The sequence below is a fragment of the Sceloporus undulatus genome, chromosome 5 (assembly GCF_019175285.1).
Source record: "Sceloporus undulatus isolate JIND9_A2432 ecotype Alabama chromosome 5, SceUnd_v1.1, whole genome shotgun sequence".
Taxonomy (NCBI): domain Eukaryota; kingdom Metazoa; phylum Chordata; class Lepidosauria; order Squamata; family Phrynosomatidae; genus Sceloporus; species Sceloporus undulatus.
Window position 1 is genome coordinate 81,020,873 of NC_056526.1, and position 16,489 is coordinate 81,037,361.

At 40.4% G+C, this 16,489-nt stretch overlaps 1 protein-coding gene across 2 annotated transcripts in view; it reads right to left on the reverse strand.

The window, feature by feature from the left end:
- Positions 1 to 15,885, reverse strand: part of TRMU (tRNA mitochondrial 2-thiouridylase) — a 20,045-nt gene extending 4,160 nt beyond the window's left edge. Inside the window, exons 1-10 of one of the 2 annotated variants that reach the window (XM_042469924.1) lie at positions 15,686 to 15,885; positions 12,669 to 12,834; positions 10,738 to 10,844; positions 9,381 to 9,503; positions 8,712 to 8,884; positions 6,477 to 6,530; positions 6,260 to 6,326; positions 3,728 to 3,828; positions 2,114 to 2,258; positions 1,835 to 1,917 (exon numbers count right to left, since the gene is read on the reverse strand). In XM_042469924.1, coding sequence (XP_042325858.1) covers positions 1,835 to 1,917; positions 2,114 to 2,258; positions 3,728 to 3,828; positions 6,260 to 6,326; positions 6,477 to 6,530; positions 8,712 to 8,884; positions 9,381 to 9,503; positions 10,738 to 10,844; positions 12,669 to 12,834; positions 15,686 to 15,773 — 1,107 coding nt within the window. In that variant the 5' untranslated portion in view covers positions 15,774 to 15,885. Of the gene's footprint in view, positions 1 to 1,834; positions 1,918 to 2,113; positions 2,259 to 3,727; positions 3,829 to 6,259; positions 6,327 to 6,476; positions 6,531 to 8,711; positions 8,885 to 9,380; positions 9,504 to 10,737; positions 10,845 to 12,668; positions 12,835 to 15,647 lie in introns of both variants that reach the window. The other variant, XM_042469925.1, reaches the window with a different exon arrangement.
- Between the last annotated feature and the right edge of the window lie 604 nt (positions 15,886 to 16,489).

Consider the following 16,489-nt stretch of genomic DNA (forward strand, 5'->3'; position numbering starts at 1 on the left):
AATTTATATTTATCCCACCCCTCTGCACAACACAACTAGGGCATTTATAATTATATAAATTGGCCAGAATTTATCAAGGCACAAAAGCATAATCTATAATTACACATTCGTGACTGGTTTGTATTCACAATCCCTGCATCGGGAAGCAGATGACTGATTGGGAAGCAGATGACTGACAGTTTCATCAGCCCTCTTCAGTAATGAAGGGGGAATTGTGAGAGGGTCCCTGCTTCTGACTTTTATACAAGACATCGCTCAGGGGAAGAGGTGGGAACATCAGTTTGTTGTTTTCGTGTAACATGCATACAGACTCCTGTTGCTCATAGCAGCTGTTGCCCAGTAAGTGGGGACTTGGGGCAAGGAAGGCAGACCAGGAGATCCTACTTAGTTATGCAACTAAGTTGGCTATCTAGCTAGGCAGGTGATACAGTATCACAGCCATAATCTTCTAAATAGATAAAACGGAAGGAGTTGCATTGCATTTGAAGATATTCTAGAAACAAGTAATACAAAGCCTATTATTATTATTGTTGTTACTAGTAGTAGGAGTAGTAACAGTAGAAAACCAGGGTTTAATTACCCTGGGGTAAAGCCTCTTTACCCTGGGATCAAACCAGATCCTCTGGATCCGTGTCTGGATAGGCAGGATTGAGCCCAATCCTTTCCTGGGGCTTTTGGCCTGTATCATCTAATCTAAATGATGCAAGGCCAGGTGGATGCTGGGCTTTTTGGCCCACAAGGACAACCCCTGAAACATAAGCCAAATTGTTACAATTCAGTGAAGAAATCACATTGGAAATTAGACCAAATGTAGAACCCACAATTTAATGAGTACTGCAAGAAACTCAAGTTTTCATGATGCATTATAAACTATTTTTTTAAGCTTGCAGTTTCAAATTCATCTTGCAGTGCTCAAAGTTGGCTGCCCACACAAACCATGGATCTAAATAGCCACAAATAGTTCAGTTGTGCCTGAGAAAACATAGATGTACTTAAAACCTACAGGTTTCAAGGGAATGTGTGTCCTAAGGTTGCAATCTAGTGCCTGAGTATTTGCACATCCCTCTGAAAAATTCCACAAGACCCAGATGAGTAATTGGGTATTAACACTCCACCTTGACAGAGCCTGCAGCTAAACAAACACTCTGAGCAAGGACCTGTCAGTTACCGAAAGCTATTGTGCTACTTTCCACAGTGTAGTTCTGACATGGTGCTACAGTGTGGGTAGAAAATGCATAACCAAGCAGACAAAGACTGCAGTTCCAGATAATCCATTCAAACAGACACACCTTTTCAAAGCCCCTTACAAATGAACCATTGGCCCATATTGCCCACACACTACCTGCTCTTAGTGACAGGCAGTCTCAAACAGAGATCCTTTTCCAATTATGCTACCCTAAATCCACTAGCGAATCCATGAGCTGAACTTGAGACCTACACAAAACACATGTGCTCTTGAGGTAAGTTTACTCTTTCATCATTGTTTATAACTACTTGAGAGTATATCTCACTGAACTCAGTGGAAATCACTTCCAAGTAAAGATCTACCAGATCAGACTGTCAGTCCTCCTCCCCACACACACAGTCCCAAATGTGATGCTGTCTCAATCAGTTATTAGCCACCCAGTCCTATCAACATACTTAGAAACACTTACTGAAAGAATCTATAGCAGGGTACCAGACCAAATTAGAAAGTAATGAAGTATGAACTGCAATTTATATCTGATCAGTTTTCAAAGTTCAAATATTAGGAACAAAAATATCACCACTGATATTTCAAGTCAGAGCAAATACAGAGAGAGTTTAAAAAACAGGCAGCAAGGTGAGTACATACCTGCCCTGGTGTAAGAGCCCATATTGGTTTGACCAGTGTTACCCATACTGTCCCATCCTGATTCAGAGTTAATGTGCATGGCACTAAAAGTGAAATTGAAGAATATAGAGTTAAACCAATGGCATTTGCATTCTCCTTCAATGGTATCAGATGCTGTTAGACGCTAAACTGAATAAATGTCAGTGCATAATAATATTTGCCTCCTTTTTAAAAAATGAAATGCACTGACCACTGAGAATTTACAATGAAAGTTTGGTTAAATTAGCAAAGGCTGGTCACCTAGTGCCATCTGGTGTTGGAAGCGGAAATTACATTCCATCATTTTGTCCCGAATCAGCTCTGCTGGTGGTTCTTCTGCAATCCAGTGCACTCGGTTAGTCCGCAAGAGATCTCTGTAAAGTGCAGGGTGCTCTCTAGAAGGTGCCTTAAGATAGGTATAACGGATTCAAGATACAACTCAGCATGCCATGCCATTACAGAAAATGTTAGCAAAAGGCAAACTGGAAAATCAGTATAAAGGATCAAAAGTGAAAACAGGAAAGGTGCTTTGCATTCAAACTGAAGCAAGTAATTAGCCACACAACAATATCTACTTGTAATTTCTATCATTTCTACATTTCTTTGTAATCACTATCTTGTGAAGTAGCTTATTCATAGTCCCATTTTACAAATGGGGGACTGTGTAACCTTGACGTAATGCAGGGACAGGGAATATGTGCCACTTCTGATGTTGTTGGGATTGTAATTCCCATCAAACCTAGCCAACATAACAAATAACAAATAGTGAAAGATGATGAGGGTTGTAATCCAATTACATTCGAACACAAAGTTCTCATGTGCGTTAGTGGAAATGTAAACATTTCTATAAGCTAACAATTTTGCAGATATTCATTACAGGATTGTTTTAGACTCTGACCTTAGTTCTAAATAAATGAGTCCAATGATTGTGTTGAAGAAATGTGGATTCACAGCCCCTTTTTAGTGTAGAGAAACAGTACATTTCCAAACCCATCAATCTTGCTAAATGTGATGTGGGGTTTATCACAGAACAAAATTAAGGAGACACCAAAAACTGTGCTATTAGACTTGTCTGACATTTTAATTATGCTGCTTTCTAAAACAAGAAAGCCCTGGCACTATAGGAAAAAAGCTTAAACCATTGTTTGCTCACCTTGGCCACAACTGAACAACACCTACAGTATGGTTAAGAATCAGCTCATAGTGGTGAACATAACGTCTGAAGGGGGAGGCTCCTATATTTGTGTTTCATCATTATGATTTTTAGTAATATGTAAATAAGACTAATAGTAGTAGTAGTAGTAGTAGAATTTTATTTTCTTATATCCCGCCTTTCTCCCAACATAGGGAGTCAAGGGACTGTACCATTAATCATAATTAAATGTAGGGGTAGAAAATGAACTTCTTGGACTACAACTCTCAGAATCCTGCAGCCAGCACGGTCAGTGGCTATGAAGGCTAGGGGATTCTGTGAACGTGTCCAGACTGGACAAATTTTGTCGTTCTGGGTATCAAATTAATAGCACTTAATATGAGTAGTAACTGTAAATATATTTGCAGTAGATCAAAGATAAACTACAACAGTTAGGTGCAACTAGCCTAACTTAGCTCCAAGATGGAGTGAAACTACTTTGAAACAGAACTGCCTGATAATTTATTTCACTGTTTGCCATTTTGTTACTGAGCGCCAACATCTTTTTCCATATTCTGTTAACCAAGAGCCCGTTAGAACAGGATGTAATGTAACATGTTGATACCACCCCACTTAACAGCTTTTCTTTCCCCTTTGTAAGCAAAAGCCAAGAATCTTAGGCCAGTAATAACCACATTCTTTAGGGCAGAAATCATAAACAGTACAAGTGTAAGCAGACTTACCACAAAGACATCCCCAGAGGCTACATTTTTATCTACAACAAACCAAGCTTCTTTGAGGCCTCCTATCCTGGCTCTCTGTCCAAATGTATACAAGAACCAACCTTTTAAAAAAGGAAAAACATAATAAGAATTCAAAAACCATTCTGTCAATATTGCTTAAGCCTTGTTCCAGCCAATACCACAATCTTCCATTTGCACCTTTTTCAGAAGAGCCTTCTACATATTCAAACAACGTTACAAAGATACTGAGGGTTGAACTTTGTGAATATTAAGAAGGTAACTATCAATGATTACATTTTTCTTTTCTAGGTTTTTGGAACAGTATTTGTCAAGAAAAGCACCTGAAAATGAAACCACAAATTAGCAAGCATTAGAGGAGATGGCAGAGACAATCCAATCTTATTCTATGAAAATACTATAAGTGTATGAGGATTTCACAGTAATCTCACAAGGGAAGTTGTTATAAAAGTTATTTCAACTATTTGGGGGGAAAAGTATCCTGCCAACATTTTGTTTTGGATTATAAACTCTTTATCAGATGATAAACCCACCAGGATGTAGAGAATGAAGTAAACTAGAAGCCAGTGTTTAGTAGTAAATGTGAGTTTTGTTTCATTTCTCTACAAAACTACACAGAGGGATCAATAGTAAATATATTATGAAGCATCCATTTAAAGTCAACTTTGCAGTGTTAAGCAGGTTCTATCTTAGATCCCAGTGAGCAAGTGTGGTGTACTGGTTTGAGCACTGGATTACGTCTCTGGAGATCAGGGATGGACTTCCCACTGGGTCATGGAAATGCACTGGGTGACCTTGGGTGTGTCACATACTCTCAGCCCCAGAAAACCCTAAGACAGGGTCACCTTATAGTCGCCATAAAGTGGATGAATGAGAAGGGAACTACAATGTGTGATAAGTTGGAGAAGCGATCAGTCACAGATGAAAAGGCAAAGCAAAGAAAACTCCATTACCAGTTATTACAGCCTTTAACGTTAATGTGATAACTTTGCCTGATTTTAACTGAGAGCATTTGACTTGCCCAAGGGCATCTTGTGGGTTTCACGGCCAAGCTGGGAATTGAAGCCTATTCTTCTCCAGAGTTGTAGTTCAACACTCAAACCACTACAGCATGCTGGCTCTCAGGATTAAAGTACAGTATTTATATTGACCCATGGGTAAGTCAACCCAGGTTTTGGGAGTCAATTTTTGACTAAAATTTCTAGATGTATGCGTTATGTACAATATTTAATGTTCAGTGTATATCTTTTGTATGAGGCTCTGGCTGCTAGATCTCAGTGGTCTAATAAAAAAAAACAAAGTAGATATAGTGACCATTCCTCAAACAGATTCAGCATTTTGGATAGCTTCTTTATAGTTCTTACTGAAACCTGGAATGGATTCACTGTAATGGAAATGCAACATGAAGTACACACACCACACTTCCTGCATTAAGGATCTTCAGATAAGGAAGATTCCAGGTGCAGAATTCCAGCCACCCCTTAAAGGAGCACCATCCAGACTCTTAGCCATGTGGAATTAGGCCAGAACATCCATAGGGAATGAGAAAAACAAGGCAAAGCTTCTGAATCCACCCTTCCACAGAAAGCCTCACACACAGCTGAAGGCCAAGGCCAAGCCCGGCAATTATTACACTCCCTTTCTTTCTGAAAATCCTTCTTCTTCCTTACATGTCTGGTCTAATTTCCAGCATTAACAGATGCCTCCTTAAGCATGTTTATATTTATACTGCTGTACTGTTTAACTATTAAAGGATTAAAGGATCAAACTTTGGTTAACTTTAGAAAGTCCCATTTTCCAACCACGCATTGTCTAATAAAACCATAACACGAGAGCATACTTCACTACCCGATTTGAAGCTTTGAAAGCCAGATGTGTGTGACCATAGGGATGGGAGAGGCATTCTGCAGGCCTTAGGGCTCAAGGACTCTAATCCATTGTTAGATGGGACAACTCAGAAGAGGCACCACATGCTACTGTTCATTGGGATACCTGCTTCCTGTTCAAAGTCAGAGCCAGAAAAGATTGGCAGACAAAATCTTAACATTACATAGCGTGGTTTTTAAAAGACAAAAAGAGTGAAAATACATTTTCCAAACACAAAAGATATTTAATATTAGTGAAATGCTAATGCTCAGCAAAGCCAATTAGAGAGCCAGCATGGTATAGTGGACTGAGTGACCCTGGGTTCAAATCCCTACTCAGCCATAGAAAACCACTGGATTACCTTGGATAAGTAATACTCTCTCAGCCTCAGAAAAAAAATTATGGCAGACCCCTCCTGAACAAATTCTGCCAAGAAAACCCCAGGATATCTCAGGATAGTCTGAAAAGACTTGAAGGTGTATACAACAATAACAAATAGAAGAACCAAGGGTCTCAAAATCAAAGGATCAAGGCAGAGAGGATGATATCATCCACAACTTCCTCAGACATCACTTTTCCCTTTGTTGAGCACCAGCACCTCAATGCTTACTATGACAGCATCAGCTGAATGACAAAATTCATGCCTACCTTTGTGTGTTCCAATGATTGTATTGTCTTCAATGGAAACAAAGTTGCCTGGACGTGGCTCTAAATACTACAAGAAAAATAACTCGATGTAAAACCTATTGCTGGGGCACAACCAGCAATTTCAAACAAAGCAAAAGCACCAACATAAAGGCGCATTTTGAAAATGCAAACCTAATGCATATTATTTTATAGATGTTGTAAATCTGTAATTTCTCACCTCAAGAATGAACTTTTCAAAATTCCTTTCACCGATGAAACAGATTCCCATGCTCTAAAATGAAACACAAGAAAGGAATCTCTGATCAACATTTCAAAAGTATAGACTTTTTGAAAACCGTAAGTTAGTAGCATGGGAGACTTATTTGTCCATGATATTCTGATTAACAAACTGACTAAACATGGAATAGATGAAAACACCTTCAGATGGATCCATAATTGATTGGAAATCCATGCTCAAAGAGTTGTCATCAGTGGCCAAGCTTCAAACTGGAAGGTCTCAAGTGGACTGTTGCAGGATTATGTCCTGGGATCAACAGTGTTCAATATTTTCTTATTGGTGATTCAGATGATGGGGTGCAGGAAATCCTTATCAAATTTAAGATGTTACAAAACTGGGAGGGGTAGCTAATATATTGGAAGATAAGGAAAGAATTTTAAAAGATCTTGATAAACTAAAACACTGGGCTGAAATTTTAAAAAATGAAATTCAATAGATGCAAATGCAAGATTCTACATTTAGGCCACAAAAAGCAAATGCACAAGTATAGGATGGGAGATACATGGCTCAGCAGTGCTGCATGAGAAAAGGACCTTGGCAGTACTGTTAATCATAAGTTGAACATGAGCCAACAGTGTAATTCTGCAGCAAAGAAGGCAAATAATATTTTAGCCTGAATTAATAGAAGCATGGTTTCCAAATCTATGGAAGTAATAGTCCCACTATATTCTGGTCAGGCCTCATCTGGAGAACTGCATTCAGTTCTGGGTCCCTCATTTTAAGAAGGCCATAGACAAGTTGAAGCAAGGTGAGAGCAAGAAAATAAGAATGGTAAGATAGAGAACAAAACATACAAGGAGAGATTGAAGGACCTGGGCATGTTCAGCTTCGTAAAGAGAAGACTTATGGGTGACATGACCACACTCTTTAAATACCTCAAGGACTGCCACACAGAGACTTGTTTTCTGCAGTCTCAGAGGTTAGAACTAGGTCTAATGGTTTTAAGTGACAGGAGGGTACATTTCAACAGAACTTTAGAAGGAATTGCTTGACAGTGAGAGCAAATCAGCAATGACACCAATTGCCTAGAGAAGTGGTGACATCTCCTTCTCTTGACATCTTCAAAAAGAGGCTGGATAGCTACCTGCTGGGGATGCTCTAGCACAGTGATTCCCAAACTCTGGCCTTCCAGGAGTTTGGGACTTCAAGTCCAAGAATCCCAGACCACTGGCCAATACGGCTGAGGCTTCTGGAAGCTGAAGTCCAAAACACCTGGAAAGCTAGAGTTCGGGGATCACTGCTGTAGCTGGAGATCCTGCATTGAGCAAGAGGTTGGGCCTCATGGCCCATAGGGTCCTTCCAACTCCATGATTCTCTATCTACAAATATACTGGAAGCAAAAAAAGAATAATTTCACCCTAATGCGCAAAATACAAATGTAGTAATAAAGAGTTTCAGAAAGACAGTAAATGCTATTCAGGTCATATAAAAATTGTTAAACAGAGGACTCTTACATATGCCTGCTGTGGGAGTTAGAATAACTAATTCTTGCTCAATTCCTACTGAGCTGTATAACAGTAAAACTCCAAAACAATGGAGTACTACATCCAGAAAATAACTGCACAAAATTATAGCCATTAGAATAACAGGCTGATCTCAGTTACAACCTCTCCTTCACAGACAGTGTCATCTTAAACAAGAAGAACCACACTTCTTGTGACCATCTCTTCCAAGACACATGCCATCCATAAAGGCTGCTATGGCAAGAGCCAAGAAAATATCCATGATTCTAGCATGCAACAATTTCAGATGGCATATTATATTAGATGTAGATGTAGGCTCAGCAGGTCAATTGAACCAGAAATGGGAAGCACCCTCTGATGCACCTACAGAGTGAAGATATATTTAAACTACTGCTGCAAATTAGCAGCACCATGCTGGGCACAAAACGATAGTCTATTGAAGTTTTGAGTGCTTTGATTACACATTATACATCAGCATATGATAAATACTATAAAGGGATTGCATGTGTATATGTATATGGGTGTCATGTGATCAATTAAATACTCATGAGGAACATGTTACAGAAGCTAGTCTCTCCACTGAACAATAACTACCAGAAATGGTTTACAAACAGTGCAACAGATTTGGACCATGAGATGCTTTTCAAAATCCCTTTAGTGAGCACTGCCCCATTGAGCACTCTGAGGACTGGGCAGTTAAGTGTTACCATGCCTCTTTCCTCTGAAGTACATGGTGGAGGTGATGCTCCGCAGCAATCTTCTTTACAAAGTCTTTTGTTAGATCTCCTAGAGGAAAAATTGTTCTCCTCAAGGCTTCCTGTGAAATCTGGCTGAGAAAGAAAGTCTGGTCCTTATTGTGATCAGCTGCCTGAAGAAGCTTTACAGCTGCATTGGGAGGGGGGAAGGGGGATGAAAAGAGGAGAGATGAAACAGTGTTACATTTATAATTCATTATACTTTTGCCTATAACTTAAAGCAGGATTGGGGAACCTTTTGCCTTGCAAATGTTTTGATCTACAGTTCCTGAAATCATTTACCACGTCAAGTGAGGTTTCTGGGATCTAAAATACTAATAATCTGGAGGGTAAAACAAAACAAAATCTAAACTATAACATAAGGAGTCTGTATGTCATGCTATACAAATTCCTTTGTTTGATCATAGAATGTTACACAGTGGGATCAAAATAAAAACTGCAGTAAGGTTTTGGACCTCATTTATCAGTTACTTCAGGTATTTCCCAAACAGATACAGTACTTCAGATTTCTGTACTGTGGCTTAAGAGATGAGGGAGCCATGTCATAACATCAGCTGGAGAACCACATACTCCTTGTTCTTTACTATATGATATGAAATGCAAATATAAACAAGAGAGGCACTTACTATTTCTTTTTTCAAATCTATTTCTGAAGAGTCCTTGTGGTCTTTGAATGTATTTTTGCTGAAATACTTCATTATCATCCAGGGAAGTCCTGGCATAATGACCAGTCGCCATTGCATCTGCTCCTGCAATGTTTGAAAAATGCACACTAGTACAGACTTGAAAGAGATATACAGTACTTCAAAAATCGTGGAAAACAGATTCTACATACAACAGAATTGTGTTTTGTTACTATGACAAATGTACAATTTAATCATATATAAGTCTACAGACTCTACACATAAGAAAAGCCCTATTGAATTATGTGAGACTTACTCCTAAGTAAGTAGGTATAGGATTACAGATTTAAATCTTGAAAGACAATAAGCCAATCTTAGAATCAGAGAATCTTAGATCAGGAAGGGACCACAAAGTTCAACCCCCTGCCCTGCAGGAATAAACAATTAGAGCATTCCTAAAAGATGCCCACCCAGCCCTTCAATGGGGAATGTTTACTTCACCAGACATTATTACGTGACTGGAGTAAAAAAGTACATGACAACATCAATGCCATGTCTTCCTTCACATAAATAAAAACAGGTGTTTTCCTTCAGGGTTTATGCCCATTTCTTAATTTGGAAGGTTGACAAGGAGGGTTTTTTTAATCTCCCAGTTAAAATAACATTGGTCCTCTCCAGACGGGCCTAAAGTGCGCCCTTGTCACGTGCTAGGGGTTGGCCAAGGGCACACCGCCCATATGTACCTCACCCCTAGCATGTGATGAGGGCATCAAAATGGCGGCACCCTGTACACACAGGCACCGCCATTTTGACGTGACGAACGCTTAGAATCCACATATCCCAGCATCATTGTGGGTTCTTTTTGCTGCGCGAGGGAACTGTGCAGTTTGTCCGCTGTGGCTCCCTCGCGCAGCAAAACAAGGCACTGGCAGACTGCCCTTTTTGGGTGGTCTGTATCCCACAATTGGTAGTATTTTTAGGGCATAAAATTATATTGGTTCTATTTTGAGGGCAGAAAAAGAGGTCAAGTTCGGCTCATCAAACAAATGTTCTACCCCATGTGAAGACTCCTTTTTTGCCTCTGGCCGCTTGAATATTAAGTAATACCCCTCCATTCTGGACTCAACAAACACTTGTTAACATGGAGCATTTTATTCCTGGGATCAGAAAATACTCCAGAAAATCAATGTAAGAATTTGATTTGTTTTTTAATCCATATGAATGAGGATTAAAATCCTGAGGAAGTTCATCAAAGGACACAAACAAGCTTATTGTATCCATTATTTGTACTTATTTACTCCTCATAAAGTTGCAATTTTCTTATTAATTTTTCATATGTAGTGAGTGAAAAATAACTTACCAAGTTTATCCACAGCATAATGTAAGAAATAATTGAATTTGATGTACTTGTTGCATAAAATATCAGGATTTGGAGTCCTCCCTAATTCATATTCATTTAAGAGGTAGCTGCAAAACATAATTTAGAACCATTGTATTTTTGAAAGTTAGTATTATGTGTGGTGATATTTAAGGGAACTCTTACTATATGGGCTCACCAATAATCTTTTTACAACACAATCTCATGCGTGTCTAATGAGAAATAAATTTTAGTACACTCATTGGACTTTATTGCCAAGGAAATAGGGACAAGGTTGTAACCTATTGTGTGTAAAAACAAATGTCTAATGATTTTCACCTAAGCAACATGGCAAAAACTAAGTATTGTATATATTCATGTGTAAGTCTAGAAATTTTAGTCAAAACATTAACCCAAAAAAGCTAAGTCAACTTATCCACAGGTTAATATAAGTACTACACTTTAATTCTTATTTTAAAAAAGGAACCATCCCCTGGTGAAAGGCAAGAAGGTAATCTATCCTGGAAGCACTGACTCCCCTCTGTTCTCTCATCTATCCAGGCTTTAGTGTGAGCACAGTTATGCCTGCTGAAATTTCTTTAGATCCTTGTTTCATATCCCTAAGTTTTAACCTAAACTTATCCATGGGTCATAAAAAATCCATAATTTTGGACCTAAAAACCTGTCCTCAACATATATATGAGGTGGACTTATAGTCGAGTATATAGAGTAAGCTATTTTCCCTGACTTGATTTTGCTTACATTGTTTTTGCTTGTGCTTGGACCACTCATCCCAAAGCCACGACAATATGCCAATTTTTCTGATATTTACCACTTACTGCATAGTTTGGTGTTTATTATAATCAACTGGTGGGAAGGCACCTAGTAGTCAATTCAGACTACAGAACATTTCAGAAACATAATTGAGGTTGTTGGGCAGGAGGAAAAAAGGACAACATCACTGGAGGGGACACTTCAACCACATTCTAAAATACTCAAGAGCCATCCAAAGGGTTTAAGACTGCTCTGCTCAGAAAGGTGGTCAATCTGTTTTCCTTACCCTATACACTGTCATCTGTAAGAACATAGCCTAAGGAAATTTTAAGAGGATGCAAGTGCATGACAGTCATCATGCTTTTTGTTACATTGCCACAGTGCCTTAAAGAAAGAAAAATTGCTGCCAACAACTTTGGCAGGAGGAGGAGGGAATCATGTTTGGTTAATATGGACTACTATAGGAAATATATTGACGGCACAGAAACATGAAGACTTGTGGTGGGAGCAATAAAACAGTGCCTTCCCTTAAATCAAAATATGAAAATTAGAAATATTGGAGTGGAACATTTCATTCATGAATATGTTCTCATCTACAACAATAAGTAAAAAAAAAAACTTAAATTATGGTGACATTTAATTCTCATTATCGTTTTTGGATATTTCCTGTTCCAGGGGATGGTCTTGAGTGAACACGATTTAACAGACTTGCTGAAGCCAAGCCAGCCTGCATCCAGTCTATTATCTGGTAGAGAGACAACCAGGGAATCTTATACTGTACAGTCTGCCCTTCTCTTACGCAGTGGATTCGTTCTGGAAACCCCCCCCCCCCCGCATAAGAGAAAAAACGTGGATGCTCAAGCCCCATTCAAATGAATGGGACTTGTGCCCGTGGCGGCCCGGTGGCAGCACATGGGGCACACGCCACAGGAGCGCGCCCCATTCATACAAATGGGCCGCACCACCCCTTGCGCCCCGTATGCTCAAACCTGTGTATAGCACACCTGCATATAACGCTGGTGCGCTATATATACCATTCTAAGCCCCATAGAACAGCAGTTTTTTGTTTAAATTTTGCTTCTATACAAATTTATAACAAATCAAAATATAGCTTTCTGGTTAACACTGTTTTGATGGATAGTGAATACCAATCCCCTTACCTAAACACATCATTCCAATACTCTTTTATATAGGAAACCTGATGAAATGGAATGCCAAGTGTCTGGCAAACCCTGTAAGCATCTTCACAGTCTTTGTCAGCAGAGCAAACGTCTTTTTCATCCACCATGTCCCAGTTCTTCATAAAAACTCCTGTCACTTCATATCCTATGGAAGAAAACCAGAGAGAAAGAAATTAAATGAAGAATTACTTTGGAAAATCCTTACAAATTAAATGATCCATTAGTTTGTCACTATGAAAAAACAATATCTCAGAAACAAATAAAATCTGAAACAAGCTAAATAAAACAGTTTAATCCACAAACAACCAAATTTGCAAATGGTGAAGGGCCAACTGTATTACAATAGCAACCTAAGAAGGGATACTTTCACTCATTGAATGGGAGTACTTTGTATTTCACTTAATGGTCAACAGGGCTACTCCTGAAATGTTCACTCTTTTTATGGCTTAATTGTAACATTTTAGTCACTTTTATAGCTCAGGAAGGGTGTAGCCTTCCTAAATAGTAGAATATTAACATAGTTTAGATGCTGACTTATGTTACTGCTGAACTAAAGAAGTGCATGGATGGAGATTGCATTTCATACCACAAGTTGACAGCTTGTATGTATAGGTATATGTGTGTTTAAAGCATCTAAGTTTGTTACTTTCAAGGAAAGGTTAACTTTTACAAACTCTGAACCACAGGAGTGCATGCCTTGGAACTATAATTGCAAATAATGACTTTCAAAATCTCCGTCAACTCCAATATACACAGTACTGAATATAATCTACGTAAATCTCTATCAAAACAAAGCATGAACACAAAACTGAGCTGTGAAGGAGTATTGTAGCACCTTTGAGATTAAGTGAAAGAAAGAAGTTGATAGCATAAGATTTGGTAAACCTCAGGCTACTAATTCACAATACAATCCTAAACATTAAGGTATTTCAATCCTAAAACCAGAGAGCATTGGAAATGATAGGATCAGGGTTGTGGTTGTGTGTCTTCAAGGTGTTTCCGACTAATGGCAACTCTAAGGTGAACCTATCATGGGGTTTTCTTGGCAAGTTGTTCAGAGGTTTGCCCTTCTTCCCCTGAGGCTGAAAGTATGTGACTTGCCCAGTGTCACCCAGTGGGTTTCATGGCCAAGATGGGAATTGAACTCTGGTCTCCAGAATCATAGCCCAATGCTCAAACCATTATGCCATGCTGGTTCACAAATAATGTTGGGAGTTGTAGTCTAACATCTGGAGGGCTGTATTATTCTCACGCTGCTAAGACAAGTACTAACGATTATGGTCCAAAACACACTGTAGAAATAACCCAGTTTTAATTCCCCTGGCTCATGTTAGGGAATTCTGGGAATTGTAGTTTTGTGAGACATTTAGCCTTCTCTGCCCACATGGGTGGCTGAGACAGTGATACCTTTGCTTTCTGATGGTTCAGTGTGCACAAACTTTGGCCTGTTACAGACTGCCAAAATAAAGCTGCTTCGGGTCTCTTTGGAGGTATGCTGTTTAAATGATGCATGCATCCTAAGAATCCGGAAGCTGCACCAAAAGCTGCACTCCGGTGCTTAGGAATGGAGTGTGGCTTCGGTGCGACCTCTGGACTCTTAGGATGCATGCATCATTTAAATAGCATACCTCCAAAGAGACCCGAAGCAGCTTTATTTTGACAGTCTGTAACAGGCCCTAGTTTCATGCACAAATTTATTTTAAAATAGTCCATATAAAGTTACCTTCGGGGTCTGTGTATAGAGCAAGTGTGGTGTAGTGGTTTCAGCTTTGGACTATGACTCTAGAGGCCATGGTTTGAACCCCTGCTCAGCCGTGAAACCCCATTGGTGGCATGTCACACTCTCTCAGCTTCAGAGGATGGCAATAGCAAAAAACCCTCTGAAGAAACTTGCCAAGAAAACTCCACAATAGGTTCATGCCTTAGGGTTGCCATAAGTTGGAAATGACTTGAAAGGACAACAACATGCAGAGAGTTCTGAAAGAAAGAAGTTGGCAGCATGAGCTTTCATAGACTTGGGTCTACTTCCTCAGATGCATTTAGTGGAGTGGAGCATCTGAGGAAGTAGACTGTAGTCTAGGAAAGCGCATGCTGCCAACTTCTTTCTTTCAGTGAGTCTCGAAGGTGCTACAAGAGCTCTCTGCATATGATTCTACAGACTAACGCGGCTATATCTTTGAATCCTAACACAACAACATGTATAAGATGTATATGAAACATTAACTCCATGTTTAGATCCTCTCCAAGGTACATCATGACTTATATATGCAAATATTCCAAAACCTCACAGCTAAAAATCCAACAATTCTGGGCCCAAACATTTCTGGTGAGGGGGACTCAATCTGTATAAGCACATGTCCCTTACAGAACTACAAGTCCCATGACTCCATGAGGGTCTCATATTTAGACTGATGGGGTCCCATCTCCAGACCAAGATGTATATGATGTATGCAAATATTCCAAAACCCAAAACACTTCTGGGCTGAAGCATTTCGTATAAGAAGAGGGACTCACTCAACCTGTATCAGCACATGATGTACCTTGTGTTGCTGTTATGTGCCTCAGAGGTTCCAAAACACACTGCAGAAATAATAACCTAGTTTGAGACCCCTTTAACTGCCCTGGCTCAGTGCTAGGGAATCCTGGGAAATGTAGTTCATTGTGGCACCAGAGCTCTCTAACAGAGAAGGGTAAAGGTCTCGCAAAACTACAATTCCCAGGATTCCCTAGGCGGCTAAATGGATTATTTCTGCAGTGTGTTTTAGACCTAAATCGTTTTGACTTATGGCCACACTGAGGCGAAGCTATCATAGGGTTATTGTTGTTGTTGTTGAGTAGAGGTGTGTGTGTGTGATACTATAACTCCCCGACACTGTATTCCTGGAGAAGAGGAGATGCTGACTATGTCCATGATGAGGGGAAGATGGGGGATAAGATGGGAGCCTTGGGAGAACATACTTGAGGGGAAAGGAGGCAGGGAGCGGGGTCGGGCTCACCTCTCCGCCGGAGCAGGAGGGCCGCCACCGCGCTGTCCACCCCGCCGGACAAGGCGCAGACCACATGCCGCCGCGCAGCCCCCAGCATCCCTGCCTCCTTCCTTCCCTCGTTGCACCTCTTTTGGTGACTAGGCCGCAGCCAAGAGGGAGGGAAGGAAGGAAGGAAGGAGTGAGGCCTACTAAGGCGGAGCCCAGCTGAGCTCACAAAGGGCGGGAACAGGACGGCCCCTGGAGGCCTGCCTCGCCTTCCCTGAGCCTGAAGGAAGGGCACTCCGCTTTAATTGCCATGGCGGCTCAAGGCTATAATGTGTTCCTCCTTTAAGGATTTGGACTTCAGCTCCCAGAGTCCCAAGCCATTGGCCAACAGGGCTGAGGCTTCTGGGAGATGAAGTCCAACTTCTCTTGAAGGGCAGAGTTTGGGTACCACTGTTCTAGGGACTGTAGTTTGTGGCCCCCTCATGAGAGAGAAGTAGGAACGCCTCACATTCCCTAGCCTCGGGCAGCGGTCCCCAAACTGTGCCCTTTAAGGAGTTTTGGACTTCAGCTCCCAGAATCCCAAGCCATTGGCCAACATGGCTGAGGCTTCTGGGAGATGAAGTCCAAAGTCTTTTAAAGGACACAGTTTGGGGACCACTTTATTTCTACAGTGCAGAGGCAGCCTAAGTCAGCCCTGATTATATAGCCTTGTGGTTCCCAAACTTTGGTCCTCTATAGGCTTCAGCTCCCAGAAGCCCCATCTAGCTTGGCCAATGGTCAGGAATTCTGGGAATGGAAGTCCGAAACATCTGGAAGACCTAAGTTTTG